Source organism: Belonocnema kinseyi, chromosome 1, assembly GCF_010883055.1.
Source record: "Belonocnema kinseyi isolate 2016_QV_RU_SX_M_011 chromosome 1, B_treatae_v1, whole genome shotgun sequence".
Classification (NCBI taxonomy): domain Eukaryota; kingdom Metazoa; phylum Arthropoda; class Insecta; order Hymenoptera; family Cynipidae; genus Belonocnema; species Belonocnema kinseyi.
In genome coordinates, this window is record NC_046657.1 from 27,059,784 (window position 1) to 27,078,577 (window position 18,794).

Genomic DNA, 18,794 nt, shown 5'->3' on the forward strand with positions numbered 1-18,794 from the left:
CAATACGCCAATTAGCACAAATGGTAAGTTCCGACAGTGCCTACAAGTGTGCCTACTGGCCGCTAGATGGCAATACCGGTTTCATGTGTATACACCTGGTAGTCCTAGAAAGTCTCACGGTCGGCACTATGATGACCTCCCCAGCCCTTTGCAATAAGACTGGATACATGTTATCCGGATCAGGAGACTTGTAAGGATTAAAGGATTTCAGGATCCTCCTGACTGTGGACAGGGTTATAATCTTGTTGGCTAGAAGCCGTTTTGGGCCCAGTTAGTTCACAGGCGGATTTAGTTGCCTCGGAGGTTCGCCCCCTTTTCTCAAAAACATGCGAAGCCCGAAAAATGTGCCTTGATCAGGTGAGCCAAAGTGCCCTTGTCCGATTCTGAGTATCTTCTGCCAGGCAATTTCAGAGTACCAAGAATAGGATTCAGATTTCGAGAAAGCATCTTATTCAGTCTAGCCGCCTCTGCTACTTTCTTGATGTTTGTGCAAAAGTTGGTCCAGCTTTCCTGCCTTTCCTTACGTATTGCACCCCTGTATCCATCCCTTATCGTCGTAAATGAGGTCCATAGTTCCTCCGGTATGCCAGTACTTTCACGTCTGAACCTCTCTCTCTAGTTTCCTTGCGAAGTTCTTCGAGTTTCCTATTCCACTCGTCTGCGTCCCCAGCCTTTTAGATTCCTGTGGGTCGACAATTATTTTCATAAGTAGTTTTTGTGGTTTCCCTGAAAACCTCGGTTGCTATTTTCAGGGTATCCACGTCTCTGTTTGACCTCGGCACCTCTGAATGTGCACTCCCTAGTTTCTTCGAAAACCCATCGCAGTCCGTTCTTCTTGGATTTCTGTACCATCTAGGGTCCGCGGGTATAATGGATTGAAATGCTAACTATATCTGTGAGTGATCGGAGAGAGTATGTTTATCTGAGTCTTTCCACTTCTTGATGTTATCTCTAAAACTATCGGTACTGAGAGTGATTTCAATGACTTCCTCCCTGATCGAGTTACGAAACGTTGGGGTGTTCCCCGTGTTAAAGGCATGTGACACAGCTAAATACCTATATTACCGACCACAGTTTTTCAGTTCACTGAATGTTTTTTTGGACCTAAGAACTTTTTTTATAAATAAAATATCGAGCTGAAACTTTGGAAAGTGTATTAGAGTACAATAAAGTACGTTTAGATACTGCATTTTGGTAGGAACTTCACTGAAAATTATTTCATCTTTTTTCTGAACCTCAACATTCTTTGAACGTTCGAACTTTTTTTATAAATAAAATATCGGTCTCAAACTTTGAGAAATGCAAGAGCCGACAGAAAACTACGTTTAAGTACAAAGCTTAATAATAGAAGATGTAAAAAAATAAATTTCAACAATCAATTCCAACGGCTTCAGCCGGTAACGTTGTACACGAAAATACGAAACCTGGCGGCCACTAGACGAGGCTCTAGAGGGTTCGTATTTTCGTGTACAACGTTACCGGCTGATGCCGTTGGAATTGATTGTTGAAATATATTTTTTACATCTTTTATTATTAAGCTTTGTACTTAAACGTAGTTTTCTTTCGGCTCTTGCATTTCTCAAAGTTTGAGTAAGATATTTTATGTATAAAAAATGTTCGAACGTTCAAAAAATGTCGCGGTTCAGAAAAAAGATCAAATAATTTTCAGTAAAATTCCTACCAAAATGCAGTACCTAATCGTACTTTATTGTACTCTAATACATTTTCCAAAGTTTCAGCTCAATATTTTATTTATAAAAAAAGTTCTTAGGTTAAAAAAAAATTCAGTGAACTGAAAAAGTGAGGTCGGTAATATAGGTATTTAGCTGTGTCACATGCTCTTAAGAACATCTAAACTAGTGGTAACTAGGTGATTAGGTACCTCCCAAGTTGATTTTCGTGCTGCCCACAAAGTATGGTGGGAGTTAGCATCGCACCTTAGCACAAGAGGAAGATCCCTTTTCTTTTAATATTCTACCATTGGTATATTGGTATCGCTGTTATAAGGAAAGTAAGCCGATCCGATGACTAGCCTTACTATTCCTTCAAGGTCCGTGACTATCTCGATTAGGCCTCTTAAACATAGCTCAAGCAGAGGGACAACGTTGACTCCCTTCACCAGTCTGCACGCCCTTGAAATTGCCGCCTTGGGGCCCTGTAACAAAAACCAAACTCATTTAAATCCATAATAGTATCTCAAACTATCCAAGGTTTCTGGATTAAGGAGATACCTGTGTGCCGCGGAACCATGCTTCTCTGCAAAACTGCAGAGTTACCTTTGCCTGAGGCCTATCGTTCCTGACAATTCGCCAGGAGGCTGTCTTAGACGAGGGGTTGAATCCCTCCAACCGCCGGATGACCAAGGGGTCTTTAATTTACCCGGGAACCACATGTAGTTCTCACAATATTTTGGAGGAATTCAAATCCACCAACCTAATGAGTGCACCCTCCCAAGGCCGTAGTTTGACCACAGCCTTGTGGAGTCTAGCTTTAGCCGCTGGTTCAGCTGAAACAAATACAAAGATCCCTCCTCTACAGAATCAGACCTTGATTTTTGTCCATTAATCAGGAAACACTTTCGAGCGCCCTCCAGGTGACCTCCCTGAAAAGCTCAACCTACTCCGTAGCTAGCAACATATCTAAGTAGCTCATATCCATCACCACTATCGTCAGGAGGTTAGCCTTCCTAACGGCTGTCAATCCAGCTCCCAACGACTGCCTGTTCGTTGGCTGCTGGGCTGCCTTGTGCTTCTGCATATTTTCAGCTCCTCCTCTCGGTGGGGTGCCCTCTGAGACCCTCCTTCTCTTTTGGACCTCGATGCTGGATATCGGCATTGTAGTCGCCGATGTTCCAGCTTCTGCAGTTGCATCACCAGCCTGCTACGCTTGCCTCTGCAGTCTCATTTTGAGGAAACCATTGGTGCATTTCTTCTTTTTGAAGAATTCATTCCCCGCTCCTGTTTCCATAGCCTCATTCAGAGGGACTGTCAATCCCTCAGATTTCGGGAGAGCTGAAATCGGAAAGGGTTATATTATACCCGTTAGGGATTAACGCCTCTACCCCCTTCACCTCCGCCCTTTATCATTTCCCTTCGGTTATGTTTTTACGTGATCCAATTTCTTCCCAGAAGTAGCTAGGAAAATGAAAGATCCGCCCCCGAAGAGCCCCGCATGCAGGGGTAAGATTAATTAATCTGGGAGGTCGTCCGCAAACAGAGGATTGCAAAAGAAAGACGTGGATTAAGAGATCAAGAAGGATAGACATTGATAGATAAAGGATAGAATAAGATAGAAAAGAAGGTTTTGAAAAAGTGTCACAGCAATTTAGATTGACAGAGAGATAGTGAAAGATTGACGTGCATAGATGAAGGATGGGGTTAGGTAAAAAAGAGGAGATTAAAAAAGATAGAAATGAATTTAGATTAACAGAGAGATAGTAAAAAATTGATGTGGATAAATGAAGGGTAAGGTGAGGCAAAGAAGAGGAAAATGAAAAATTAAAGCGTGAATTTAAATTATTAAAGATACAGAAATATCTCGTTGATAGGCGTTGATAGATGTAGGATACGATGAGATAGTGAAGCAGATATTAAAAAGAGGGGCGGTAATTTGCGTTGACAGAGAGATAGTGAAAGATTCGCGTGGGTGGATGAAGGACAGAATGAGATAGAGAAAAGATTGAAAAATATGGGCATGAATTTGGAAAAACATAGAAATAGCAAAATATAGACGTTTATACATGTTGGATTGGATGAGATAAAGAACAGGGGATCAAAACAGATATACGGAAATTTAGATTGACACAGAGATAGAAAAAGATTAATGTCTATGAATGAAGGATAGGATGAGATAGCCAAAGACAAACGTTAATAGATTTAGAATATGATGAGATAGAGAATATGAGATTAAAAGAGATAGACGGCAATTTAGATCGACAGAGAGGTAGAAAAATATTGATGTCGATAATTAAAGGATAGAATGAGATAGAGAACAGGGGATTGAAAAAGATAGACGGGCATTTAAATTGACAGAGAGATAGAAAAATATTTATGTGGCTGACTGAAGGATAGGATAAGATAGTCAACGATAGCCGTTGATAGATGTAGGATATGATAAATTCAGATTGAAAAAGAGATTGAATGGGATAGATTTTCTCTATCTCTTTCTGACAAAAAAATGAAAAATTCTTCACAAAAGTATGATCTTTATCTTTTTGTTTCCAACAAAGGGAGTAATCCACCATAATTTTAAGTAATGCAGAGTTATCTAATGCAATCCTGAGTTATCTTAGGGTTCCCAGAGTAATTCTGTATATAGCGATTACACAAGGTAATCTGATACAATCCAGAGTAATCCACTCTGTTGGATCGCATTTCAAGGAGTTGTTGTTCTCTCGGCCATCGCCTTTTTGCTTCTGGTGTCTAATTTCCGGTATCGCTCATGATTTTGTAAAGTCTAATCTACAAATTTTAAATTCCAGTGCATCATACCAGTCTTCACGAGAAACATTAGAGAAGCTTTTAGAACGTTGAGTTGGGGCAGAAGATGGTGGTTTACATTATACGAAGCTACAAAGTTACCTTTCAATCCGGTTTACGGTGGATTTCCAGTTAAGCTTAAGACGTTCGTGGGCAAACCGATTCCATATGATGGGAGTCTCACGCCCGAACAACTTCGGGTAAAGGTACAAAATTCATTCCAGTTTTTTACAACGAAAATTCAAGCAAAACATCAAGGGATCGTTTATTTGACTTTTGAATGTACGCCAGATTTTGTAAAGCTCAGAAGATCTCGCAAATAATTTAAAAGTTCTCACAAAAAATTTAAAAGTTTTCCGAAAAATTTTAAAAAGCTAGATTTCATATATTTTAAAAGATTGCTATGATTTTAAAAGATACTTGAAAAATTTACAAAGATTTCACTAAGCTGGGTTTAAATAATTTCACAAATACAGTGAAATCTGGATTTAGTGCCGTTTTTGGAATTGACAGTGATCATAAATCCAGAGTCTCGAAAAGTAAACAGTCAGGGGCGTACGAACCCCTGGGAACCGATGGGAACAGTCCCATCAGCTTCAGTTGGCTTTAGACATCAAAACCCCACTGTTGCTCGACACGAGTTCGCCATCGTGCTTATTCCGTACGTAAATACGTGTATATCCTGCTTCGAGTGAACTGTCGCTACGTTATGCCGTAGTTACACAATTAGGCCGTGAGAGTACAGCGCTTTAGCGCAACGATGTTTTCTCATGTCTGAATGAATACTACACATTACCCGCAGCTCCCTTCACCCGTACCCGCGACGCACCGTCAATTCTCGGAAACACTGAATCCAGATTTGACTGTATTTCAGATTAAATTCGTGGTTAACGATCTTGCAGATTTCAAAAGTTTTCAGAAAGATTGCAAAAATTTTTGAATTGTTCAGCGAACTAGATATAAATTATTTCACACAAATTTCAAAGATGCACAGATTTCACAAATTTCCAATCATTTAAAAAGATTTCACAATGAATTCAAAAATTATTCAAAAGTGTTAAAAAAATTCCATTTCCAAGTTTTCAGAAAGATTGCATAGGTTCCATAAAATACCTCAAAGATAGATTTCAATTATCTCATAAGAATTTCGAAAATTTTACAGATTTTCAACATTTTCAGTAACGATTTCGTAATGATTGCCAAAAAAGTCAAAAGATCAAAATTTAAATAGATTTCGGAAAGATTTCACAAATTTTACAAATGTTTTAAAGATTTCACAAAGACTTCAAAGATATTAGAAGATTTCACTGATTCAAAAAATTTAAAAAAGAAATTACAGATTTAAAAAGATTTCAAAACAAAATTCAGAGAGCTAGATTTCACATATTTCGAATTATTTTAAATATTTAGAAAGATTATGACCATTTCGCACAGATTTCAAAATTTTGAAAAGTTTTCGCAAAAGTTTCTAAAACTTCAAAAGATTTCGCAAATATTTCAAATACTTCCCAGATTCAGAAAAATGTCAACCATTTAAAAGGTTTTCACCAAGATTTCTGAAAGGTTTCACAAATATTCAAAGATTTTACAGATTTAAAAAAATTATTTCGCATTTTCCGAATATCTTAATACATTTCAATTTAAAAAACGTTAATAGATTTCACAAAGCCTACGCGGAGCTACATTTCAAAAATTTTAAAATATTAAAAAAATTTTAAAAGATTATAAAGTTTTCAAAAGATTCAGTGGAGACTAAAAAACTTCCAAAAGATTTTGCAAAGTTTTCAATGATTTCCGAAAATTTTGAAAAGATTTGAATGATTTGAAGATATTTGAAAGATTTCACAAATATATTCACTCTAGGTTTGGAGAGTGATCAATTTCTCCGCCAAAATATAATGTAAAAAAATAAATAAGAAATTCCTGACCATTTTTAATCTTTCACAGGTGGCCGGCGCTCTTGAAGAATTGATACAAAAACATCAGAAAATGCCTGGAAGTATAATGCGGGCATTGTGGGAAAGAGTTTATGACCCGGAAGACAGTTCATAGAAGCCCAAGTGATTTAGGAAAAAATAAACAATCGTTCGAAACGCGATATAGCTACGATATAGTTTTACGCCGTCCTTTTTACCTTTTTTTTCATTTCTCTCTCGAATCTCGGGATTGAATAATCTTGAATAATCTTAATAAGTTAAAAATGTATAGAAGTATAAGCAGGATGTGATAATTTCCCTTGATATCCTAATCTTATTTTTTTGGTTTAAGATATTTTATTTTAGAGGTTATGTATTTAGCAGCGGAATGCATATTATAGTTCATTGTTTGAGAAGATGTACTAATTAAACAATAATGCAATTCTATGCTATAAAAAAGCGTTTGCTATTTAAAAACTATATCTCTTTACCCACGTTTAAAAAAATCTTAATACCGCATTTGAAATTAGGCCACATATTGTAATTTCCAATGATTCTACAGGTTTTGCGTGTGATAAGTCTGGAAAATTTGGAAAATTTCCAAAGCTGGGATACATAATCTTTCTCTATCCTCCTCCTCTATTTATCTTACAGAATATACATAAAACATTGTTAATGGAGAAAGATCTTTAACGTCGGTATTTACGTGCTCTTTAAATTCAAATGAAATTTCCCGATAAGAAGGAGTTGATTGGAAGCGCATAGACTGGAATTTAAAAAAATGGACATTTCAATGCTTTTAAATATACTTGCTTACACTTCCATTTTATTTACAGAAATTTCTTTACACCAGCTCTTAAACACTACCATAAATCCACATCTTATCTCTAAGACCTCTCGCTCTTATAGCCTTGCCTACCTCGCTTTGCCTCACCACGCACGCATGTTCTACTTTCTCGCTTTGCGTCGCATTGTCAAATTCTGCCTCCGCGACTAATACGTAATACTTAACTACTATTTACAATATTTACATTTTCGTCTTACCCAACACCTCCCTAACTCATGCTACTGCCCAACCAGTCTTCTACTTTTGCATTTTCCTTCCGGCACAATGCAAACATCCTCTTCTCTATAGAAAGCCATAACCTATTAAAAACCTCCTAGTACACCCACATCTCATTCTCACTATAAGCTTCTTCCTTTCTCTTCTTTCTCACGCAAATGTTGCACACTCTCCCTGGGGATAATCCACGCATAGTTTCTGTTAAACCTGAACTCTCTTATTCTCTCCTCCCCTGCAGCTTTCTCTCTCTCCATGCCGTTTTTCTTAACCATCTCATATACCCCACCTCCTTCCGTCCTCATGCATTATTCTCACTTTATCTATCTGCAGTTCATTTTATATAAAATATATTTCCCTTTTAGCCTCCACCTTCCCACCCCTAGTCCTCTTCTCCTTCTGCCAGAAAAATTCCCTGACCAGCCTATTGTCCCCTTCTTTAAAAAATTACTCCCCATATTTACAAGATCGACTCCCAGTAATAATCCCTAAACTCGCTCTTCATGTCTCTCTTCTATTTAATTCCACACTTTCTATTTAAGCGAATAAAATCGCAAACATCAAACACTCCGACATTCCCTTCCCTCGAAAGCCCGAAACTCCTGTCCAGAACTTTTCCTGCATGCTTGTGAACCTAAGTGCACATGCATATGAGTTTATGCTATTTAATGTCATTCAATGCTACTCGGCGAACCGCCAAATTGTATGCCGCCAATTGTATAGGGACCAAGTAACCAACCTTGTCAATTCCATTTAATGCATTCGACAAAATATTAAATAGAATCAATGCCGGTCAATGCGATTTAAGTATTTTTCTGTAAAAAAATGCAGTTGGTACGCATTCAAATGCCGGTTTTTCTTATTACCCATCACTGTGTCATAATCAACTTACTGTTAACAGGAAGCATAACCTCTCAAGAGAAGCGTCTCCATCTCTCCCTTGCAATTCAATTCTACTAACCATACTATGCTACTCCACGGAGAGAAGTTTGGTAGAGCCATTCGCCCAACGTGTGCAATTGTCCCGCGAATCACACTGTGAAAAGCCGCCACGTCTCTTTAGTAGGACAGCTCCTCTGATTCGGGAGAACCATAACCCTGAAGAAGCCGAAGGTGTAGTAATACTAAAGCTTGCATTTGGACTTCAGGACAGTTCTTTTGTGTAGGAATTAAATTAAATTCTGCTAACTTTTTGAGGAACCAATATTAACTCCTCCAACCCCATATACTACTGCTTCAACCTTTTTGTAGCGTGGACTTAATATTTGCATTGCTCTCTCGGTAATAAAACAACATTCACATCCTTGGTCCAGCAATACTCCAAAGTTGTGACTTCTCTTATTTTGAGCTTGGAAGGAAATAACAGCCGTAGCGAGTAAGGTTGAGCGCGACGAATTGTGATGATTATTCAAAAAATGAAACAAAACTTTATCGTCTGCTTCTTTAAGAGCTACTTGATTCACCCCCACCTTCCTGGTGGAATTACCGGGATCATTTGATTGTGACGCGAAAGAACCTGAAACTGCCAATTGAGAATTAACCGATGCAGAGTAGGTTGGTGGTAAGGTGGGATTTGAATTATAATCATCTGAATGCAACAGGGAATTATGTCTCCTACCGCACTTGTAACGTTTGAATTTACTAACACAATTATGTGGTCGATATCCAGGCGTGAGACAATTATAACAACAATGATTATTTGTAGCAAATTCCCTACGCCTGTCCACAGACAGAGCTTTGAATTGGTTGAATTTAAATAAAGAGTTATTATCCTTATAAAGGAGAAACTTTGAGCTAGAAGTTGCATTGTGGCTCCTAACTCCCGATTGTTTTGAAGTTCTACTCTTTTCTTGAGAACTCGCTATAGGTTATGAAGCTTTAATAGCCTTCAAAATACGTATGCTAGTCTCCAAAAATAAGTGAAGTTGCTGATGAATGGGATAATCAGTGCTAGAACCAATATGCATCTCCGATTCCTTGAGAGTACTTATATCAAACTTTTTAACCATCATAAAAACAAGTAAATCATTCAATGTTCTGTTAAGCGTTTAAGATTTTTGAGAGCTGCCAATGACTCATTTGTTTTATCGCGTAAGTTTTTTAAGTCTTCCAGAATATTATTCGACACATTAGGAAGGTTGATAAAGGCTTGTAAATGAGTTGAGATTAAAGCTCTTTTGTTGTAAAATCTGGTCTTTAGCGACTCCCAAGTGGAGATAAAGTTAGCATCAGTTATCGAAACATGTTTTAAAAAACCTTCAGCTTCTCCCTTTAAGGACAATTTCAAATAGTGTAATCTTGTTACATTTTACAAGGAATCGTTTTGAATTATCAAAGCATTAAATAAATCGCGAAATTCTCCCAATCGTTGTAGTCTCCTGAAAACTCCGGTAAAGTGATTTGAGGAAGTTTAACAGGCAAGGAATCATGCCGAATAATTTGAGACTGATTAAAACTTTCATTAGCCTTAGTCTCAGGAGTAAGCAAGACCAACTGATTATATAAAAAATCTCGGGCATTGAGATAAGCATCTTCAATAGCGAGATACTTAGACTTTATGAAATATTCCAATTTCTCACGCTCAGCCGACGTAGTTCCAGCTTTAATCTCCAGATGCAGGGTTTCACAACTCTTCCAGCGTTTGTCAAAAAGTTCTATCCGGGATTTGACAGTAGCCACTGTTAGATTAGTTATTCCAATTTTCTTCAAATTGGTTTTAGTACGTAGAATCGCCTGAGAAATCTCTGGTAACTCAGAGAATAATGGATCCATGTTAACAAAAGGAGAAATTCAAATTGACACTTACTGATAATTCATCTAAAGTTGTCATCTCACCACATGAGAAGGTTAGAAATCGATGAATTCTAAAATTAAGTGTGTGAATCCAGTGAAAAATGACAGCATGAAAGAGTACAGTACAGATTGTTTGGAGAAGGACGACTGCATTATAGTACGTGCGAAGATGTTGTCACCAGATAATCCTTGCTATGTAACCGCAAGCCGTCATATTCCACCTAGTTCCTTTGCTTTCACTAAATAAAATTTCTCACTTTGGTCTTTTCAATACCAATCTAACACTTTTTAATGTTTTTTCACGATCTTCAATCCGGCTCGAAGGACCATTTTGTTTAATGTTTATGTTTATGACTAATTAATTTTTCCAGATCAGAAATAGAGAAGAATCGTTAGAAATAATTAATAGTTCAAGTTTTATTTAAAGTATAGAATGCTTAGCAGACTAAGACCATTTTTGAGAACCACACAGATCACTCACTCACTCGATATATATAGACATTTTTGTAAGATGTAATATTTAACGTCTTTATTGAGCTAATCATTTTAACGATCCAAAAATATCGGACAATAATCTGTCGCGATGCACTGCTGCTCGCCCACTGTTTTTCTCAAGCGACCAGGCTATCATCACACCTTTGAAATAGGCGATGTCAAAAAATTGAATAATTTTCAATCGCAAAAAATCTCATAAAGACGAAACATCACAACTTTAAACAACGGCGTTTCCATATCAACTTATTTATGTAAACATTATGACTCCATTTTCGCTAACAAGTATGAAGTATTTAATTATTTTAGTAATTGCTAAGTTTAAACTCAATTTTTATATTAAAATGAATACTTATTAGTCGAAATTTTCTCTAAAACAACTTATTAGCTTATGTTTCGAGAGTTCGGATCAAGGGATATATTTCATTATTTTGGAAATTGTAAAATATTACTCTATTTTGCTATAATTTACTATAATAATTGTTATTTTATTATAATTTTAGCATTTTGCATAATTTTTAATGTTGCTATTATTGATTACTTATTTAAATCAAGGCTTAAATCTTCGCGGCAAAAATACGTGAAAACTTGCAGTGTATATGGTGTGACAAGTTTTTCATTCTTGAAAAATAATAAGAAATATAAAAAGGAATTAACAATTGGTTGAGCTCTTAGATGAAAAACAATCTGCCTGCTGCGCGGGCACATTCTTATCGCTTCCAAGTTGCAAAGCGTCTAGGGTGCGCGAATTTTGGTTCTTGCGCTTTGCGCTCTATAATGTATTTACTTCACGCTGCATGCTCGGTCTTTGTACTTCCCAACATTTGTGCATAAACTTTTCAAAATTAAAAGTCAAAGCATCAACAAAACTGTAATTTGGCGATTGCGAATTATCTTTTGTTAAAAGTCCTTCGACTTTAACGAACACATTCTCATCACGTATTTTGTGCTTCGCCCTCGATTTTTTCCAAAATGTGAAACTTTCTACATTACGTTCAACACTATTACATCAAATGTATATTAAATTTATTTTTGTATCTCGGCCCGGAATCGCTTATTCAGTTATAAGAAATGGTTAATGACGAATTTGGAGCTTTTTTGTGGGTGAATAAATTTCGTCAATTTATTTTTTTCGTAGTTGGTGTCTTTTGCCTCAAAAATTCATTTTTTTACTTTTTATGTTTTTTTATGAATAAAGCATAAACTACGTATCATAATAAAACGTGAATAACCACTTTTTCTTTTTTGATGCACCATTTTTTTTGTAACTTGCATAGTTAGACCACGAAACAGAATGTTTTATTTTTCATTATTTTTTTGTTTGATCAAAATTTGAATTTTCGATTTTTGAAACAAATTCAAGAAGTTGTTGTGACAGCCGAAAGACGTATATAGGACAAGTTTAGGAATCGTGTGCCCACTGAGGTCGCTTTGAAATGTTCAGAGAGAAGTAGTCCCCACTTATAAACTTCTCCTCTGACCGTTAAAGATAGGCGCACGCGCGTAAAAACGCAGCAGACTTCACGAGTCCATGCACCGGAAGTCAGTGATGTATGCATGAAAATTGATCAGTCTGTAACAGTCGGTCGAATTATAGGGCCTTGTACATTGTGAGATATGTCCCTACCAGGAAGTGTAGCTAAGATTTGTTTCTGCGACCTGCCTGATCGAAAGTGGAGACCCAGTACGTCCCGATCCAACGAGTCTTACTGTACTTAGAATTTTCAGCATACAATTTTTTGTTTGTAAAAAAAAATACGAGTAACCACCTAGCGGCAAAAGATTGTAAGTAATTTAGTAAATTGTAAAGTAAAAAAATTACCATATTCTAATGAAGTAACTTCTTTACAATATTTATGTGAAATGATTTTATGATCAAAAAAATTTAATTTTGCTCATTGTAGAAAATGTTTTTTATCACAAAAAGTATGCTTTTTAGAAAACAAAAAGTTTCTGTAAGTTTTAGAACCAAACGTTCCCGAAGAAAAGTCGAAGGATATGTCATACTGTGTTTTGATCGCTTAAAACACAAAAATGCTGATAAGGCACGAAAGGGATCAGCTAGGATGTTAATTTTCACGGATTTTGAATCTACTTTTGATCCCGAATCACCCTGCGCAAACCGATCCTGTCCACATTTTCCACCTTCAAGCATACCGCTTAAGAGGAATATGCCGCTTATCCAAGATCACGTAATCAGGCTCATTTCGCTCTCTCTCTCTCTCTCTCTCTGTTTCTCTCTCTTTTTTTCTCTTTTTCTTTTCCTTATCTGCCAAGTGACTTTTAGGACTGCTTATTTTTTTTAGAACTGCCCATTTTGGTAGACCTTCCCGTTAGAATATACCCTGGTAACGGGTTATCGAGTTTTTTTTGCTCATTAGCGTTCTGGCGCAAGCACAGTACTTCTAAATGCTAAAGTTTGGATCACTGCGTCCTGCACCCGAACGCAGTGATTTAGAGATACCATATATGTAATACTCCTACATTGCTAACTCTCTGCGAGGCTTCTGGCAAACAATAGAGTGCAGACATATATTTCTCTTTTACAGAGAGCAGAATTGCGCGTGCGCCACCAACTGTGGAAGGGGTGAAAAAAGGGAAAAAGTAATTACATTGTGTGTGTGTGTGTGTGTGATTCCTTTTCACCGCACGTTCGGTGTCTGCACTCTATTTCTTTCCACGAACAGTTCGGCGCATGCGCAGTTTAGGAAAATATAGCACCCACATTTTGAAGTTACTAATCTGCGAAAGTTTGGCGTGACCAGTGCCTAGGGTTAGAACATTCTCGTTAACTCCGAATTTTTCGTATAATAGAATTTTAATGATTGTTTATATGAATTCTTTTAAACATTAATAAACTTTTTTTAATTTTAGTGTGGAGAAAATTTTAAGTAAAATTTTACACTTCTTAAAAATAGGAATTTTTCGAATCAACATAACTAAGTACCTATAATATTCAACTGCAGCTTAATAGTTAATGCGAAAAAGTCAGTATTACAGAGATTTTGCATAGCGTTTCCTAGGATAGGGTAAACGCTAAATCATAGGCTAACGACCTCGGGTAGCGGCAAACGGTAACGCTAAACTCACAGAGCATGCGCAGAATAGTCATCAAGTGACCTTCGCTGTAAGCTACGCAAAACTATAAAAAATTACTCTATCATATAAACCTTATTGCTCTGAATTGTGGGTTATATAACCCTCACAGCAATAGGATATACTGCAGTTGTGTGAATATTTGGGATGTCTATGGGACGTTTGCTTTGCGGCCTGTTGCTAAATGTCGGATAAAGTTCCGAATAGCTGAATTCTCAGATTTTCTTCAAACTTCGTATACTTACGTATTTTGACGCGTTGATTACGACTGTGATAGTTAAAATTGGCGACAAGGCAATGTTCACGGCAAAACCATGAAAAAACATAAAAATAATGGTTTTTTGTGTTTATCTACGCCAATATAAAAAATTTTGCAAAATCTTTTAAACAAAAGTTGTAGATCTGATCAAAATACATATTTTTGTAGCATATATTTCTTTAGGAGTGAAAATTTTTGAGAAAATTAGTGATGAATCTGATGAAACGTAACAGCTTTCAATGCAATAAGCGACAGGCCTTTCTCTACCGTCCGCGCTCATAGTACTTGCGGGCGTGTGTTTCTTGCGTGCATTCATTATTTTCGAGGTTTCCTTCTCCAACTGAACGATTTTTCTCAAAACACAAGAAGAAGATGACTCTTTTGGAATCTGAAATGATTTGCGGCCAGTTCTTGTGTCATAAAGCAGGCAAGTATCGGCATACCAATGCAGTTGCGGAAAATACGTGGCTTGAGAGGTGCCACATTTCTGCAGCAACCTGTATGCTCATTTCATACTGTTTCGCTGTAGGGTTCAATTTTGAACAATGATTCGGGAAAGCAGCATTTTAAAAGGTCAGTCGATTTCGCGGGAAACTGTTGCAGATTCTTTCTCTTTTTGTAGGCAGATCTGCATTGTTGCTCTTGACAATAAATTCGAAGAGGAAGCTCGAATCGGAGGTGTTGGTGAAGTAGTCGAAATAGATGAGGGCAAAATCGGCCGACGAAAATACAAGCGAGGGCGTGTAGTGGAAGAATTATGGATCCTCGGAATGATCCACAGAGGACATCCCTACAGCTATCGGCTGGAAATCTGTCCCAAATTAAGAAAGATCAGGCTACTTTAATAGAATTGATAAAAAGCTCGTAGCGAAAGATACGGAGAGCCACACCGATTGTTGGAAGGGTTATATTAACCTCAAAGATTATGTTTTTGTCCACAAAACTGTGAATCATTCCGAGGAGTTCGTGAATCGCGATACTAGAGCGTACACTCAAAACGAATTATTAAAGAATAAATGACACTTCCGTAAACTTTAATAACACAGAATAAATTTTTCAAATATACAGTGAAGATTTTCAAACGTAATCATTAATGTACGTGGTTTAATTATTGAAAACTATTCTGTCACACATTGAGGAAAACTTGGATAAAGTTCCATGCTTGTTAAGTAATGTTTGCAAATGTAAAGTCAAGCAAACTTTAAATTATGCAACGACAATAATTCCCTCAAAATCGGTTACAGAATGATAAATTTCGGTTATTCTTTTTAGGTAAAAAATGTATTAATTAATTAAAGGTTTGGTAAAGTTTTAAATGGATTCTAGATATGGATTTGAAAGATGTGTAATTAATTTTTTTTAAAACTAAGAGTCCTATCAAAAAAATAAAAACACCTCTAGATTCTTCTCGGAAATGTCTCGGCGTGCATTTTTTTGTGTACACAATTTGTTAAACAATTAAGACATTTGTTATCTTTCTGCAATTGTTATAAACAAAGTATGCATTGAATCGAAAAACCAAGTGAACCATTGCATTCTCCTCGAAAATATCTAGGTGCGAATTTTGTTCTTTATAATTATTTTTTAAACAATTTCCGAATTTGTTGTTCAGTGCACTGTTCTTCCGTGAGCGTAGATATGGATTTGAATTTGTGTGATTAATTTTAAAAAACTGAGACTCATAAAAAAAGTAAAAACACCTCTAGATTCGTCGCGGATTTTTTTATATGACTCTAAGTTTTTTAAAAATAATTACACAACTTTTAAATCCATATCTACGGACACGGAGCAACAGTGCACTGAATAACAAATGCGCTAATTGTTTAAAAAATGGGTATAAAAAAACAAAAAAGTGCACATCTATATATTTTCGAGGAGGATGTAATGGTGCACTTGGTTTTTCGATACGATCCATACTTTGTTTTTAAAAATTAATGACACAACTTTCAAATCCATATCTGTGGAAAACTTCAAAATCGTATTTGAAAATTACTTACAGTCCTCATTATCGTTTAGTATTTATTAATAAATATTAGTTTGTAAAATTGCAAAATAAAATAAAATTTCATTAAAGTAGGAAATTAAACATTTAATTACCATGAATTTTCAGCATGTATTGACAATATGTGTGCAAACTTCTCAGTAAAATACGTAATAATTAGTTGGATGGATAAGAATGCAGAGGTGAGTATAAATAACAAATGAAATTTTTGACAATTCCTCAACAATATTAAATTTTTTATTCCAGAGAATAAAATATATTTCTGTAAAAACTTCCAGAAAATGTAGTGTCGGCGAAGATCAATGAATCTAGTCACTCCTTGGATTCACAATTTAAATGGTAAAATCAAAATTTCAGTTGAATAATTCGGTACCATTTAATCTAATTGAAAAATAAATCAATTTAATTAATTATTAGCAAAAATTATTCAGAGAAATTAATTAAATTTTTTTATATTTTGCAAATTGGTACTTACTCCCCGTGTAAAAATTTCCCCGGTTGACCCTAATACGAGTACAACAAGGTTTCTGGTCGGATCCCGGCCGGGCTACCCCTGGCTGGGTTTCATGGACAGGAACCGGGCGGGAGCCGGTCGGTCTACATTTTTCTCAAATCACGTAGTCTAGGGCCTGCCGGTTACTGGCCGGGTCAACCCTGGTTATATCCCATGGTCGGGAGCCGGCTGGGCACTAGTCAGGTTAATGTTTTTGTAGAAATTACAGATTTTTCAAGAGCCGTGATATTATCAAAGACGTAATTATGGATGCTAGATGAATTATTGTTTGAAAATTATAATTTAAAGATTTATTAGATCAGTGAAACGAAAATGAGATTTTTTAAATTCTTTTAAAAAACACATTAAATTTTTTTGAATAATTTAATATTTTGAATTGAACTGTTATCGAATCTGCTATGTGCAACAACAGAAATGATACAATTTTGATAAACTTCTCTATATTCAAACCATGTTTAGCCTGTACAATTTCAAATTTACCGCCATATATAGCGTCTGCTGTGCATAGACAATCAGCAATTTTCAGTTTCACACCTCGAACGAGAATGCTTCTTGCACTCATGTCGCGTTGACTCTTCAAAGTTCGCAAATAAAATCGGGACTCGTTGTTAAAATCAACCTTATTTCAGTAACTAGTTTGAATCCCCCACTTAGTGCGCGAATAATTATGTTTTTAAAATAAAATATAGTCTTATGTATACAGTTTTTACTTTCTTCCTTCCTAACCTTAACTCACCACGTGGCTTCCAAGTCGCTATGAGATTCTATCATTAGGGAATAAAATTCTGCTCCAATTTTCTTGCCAGAATTGGTTTACTTGATTTGACTTTTAGAGTTCACTGTAATCCTTACGATGAGCCTTAAAAAGACAAAACAAGTTACCAATTTCTCGTCTGAAGCAACATTTCTTAACCGTTTTTTGGCCGGGTAACCCGACCGGATCCCGGTCGGTATTGAAGCCGGGATCCGACCAGTTTACCGTAACGTTTTTAGCCGGATCCCGGCCGGATTCCCCGACCAGCGCCCGGCTCAAAGCGGGGCTATCCGGCTGGGACCCGACCGGATCCCTGATTGGATTCCTACACGGGTCAATTTGGAAGAATTAGAATTTTAAACTTTACTTATTACCTTAACAATAATTCCAATTTAAGAATTTCTATTTATACATCTTTAAAATTGTAAAGTTTTTAATTATTCAAATTAAACGTTGAAATTATGTAAGTTTCACCATTAAAACTGTTTCAATTCTGATGATACATAATTTATATTTCTTCAATTTGGAAGATATAGAGTGGAAAATTTAAGTTTAGATCTTCAAAATTATCCATCATTTTTATTTACACATTTTTAATATTATAGAGTGTTTAATTGTGAGTATCTAAAATTGAATTATGTACAAAAACATTTGAAACTACATGATAAATTGCACATATTGAAAATTAAAGTATCTTCAATTGCAAATCTTGAATGAAGACTTATTTCAAGAAGACGTATTCAAAATTTTCTCAAGTTATGTGTGTTATTCATCATGTAAAGCGTATTAGCTTGCATATTCGATTTAATTCCTGAAATTCTAACCTTATTTAATTTAAGAGATTTTATATAAGCTTAATTTTTAGGTTTTTAATTTAATGGCTTGAATATTTGACATCATAAAGATTTTTTAAACGCAGACGAGTTAAACGTCGGTTTGGCGTTTCGAAACCCGTCGCAGCGTTTTCGATTTTTAATAGCTTTAATATTGCTAAAAGCGTGCGAGTGTATCGTATGTAATTTATTGTAATTTAATGTAATTGTTTAAGCTATATTATGTATGTGTATGTGTACGAAATTGTATTCTGATTGGCTGTGACTGACTAATGTCTATATATAGGTTGTATGCTGTTGATTGCGTATAAGTTCTTTTTTATTCACAAAGGCTTACGGTTTACCAAACTGGTAGTTAAAGTTTCTCGAGCGTCAGTGATTCCCTCGTGAATTTCCTGTAAACCCTCTTATATTTTCTACCGAGTCCTCGACTGCGTTTAACCCAACTTTTCAATGATCTTTAACTAACATTTTATATATTTTATAATTATGCCTACAGGAAGATAGATGAGGAATTAGATAGACGAATAAATGAAGGTAAGAAGGTTATTGGTAGAGCAGGTCCCCTTATCAGAAGTAAAAATATATCAAATAAAG

General features: G+C 36.0%; 1 protein-coding gene across 1 annotated transcript in view; it reads left to right on the top strand.

Moving 5' to 3' along the window:
• The window catches only part of LOC117169989 (transmembrane protein 68-like), a 21,062-nt gene extending 14,274 nt beyond the window's left edge, over positions 1–6,788 (top strand). The window contains exons 6-7 of the mRNA XM_033356506.1: positions 4,481–4,684; positions 6,426–6,788. Coding sequence (XP_033212397.1) covers positions 4,481–4,684; positions 6,426–6,530 — 309 coding nt within the window. The 3' untranslated portion in view covers positions 6,531–6,788. The remainder of the gene's footprint in view (positions 1–4,480; positions 4,685–6,425) is intronic.
• The last annotated feature ends 12,006 nt before the right edge of the window (positions 6,789–18,794 follow it).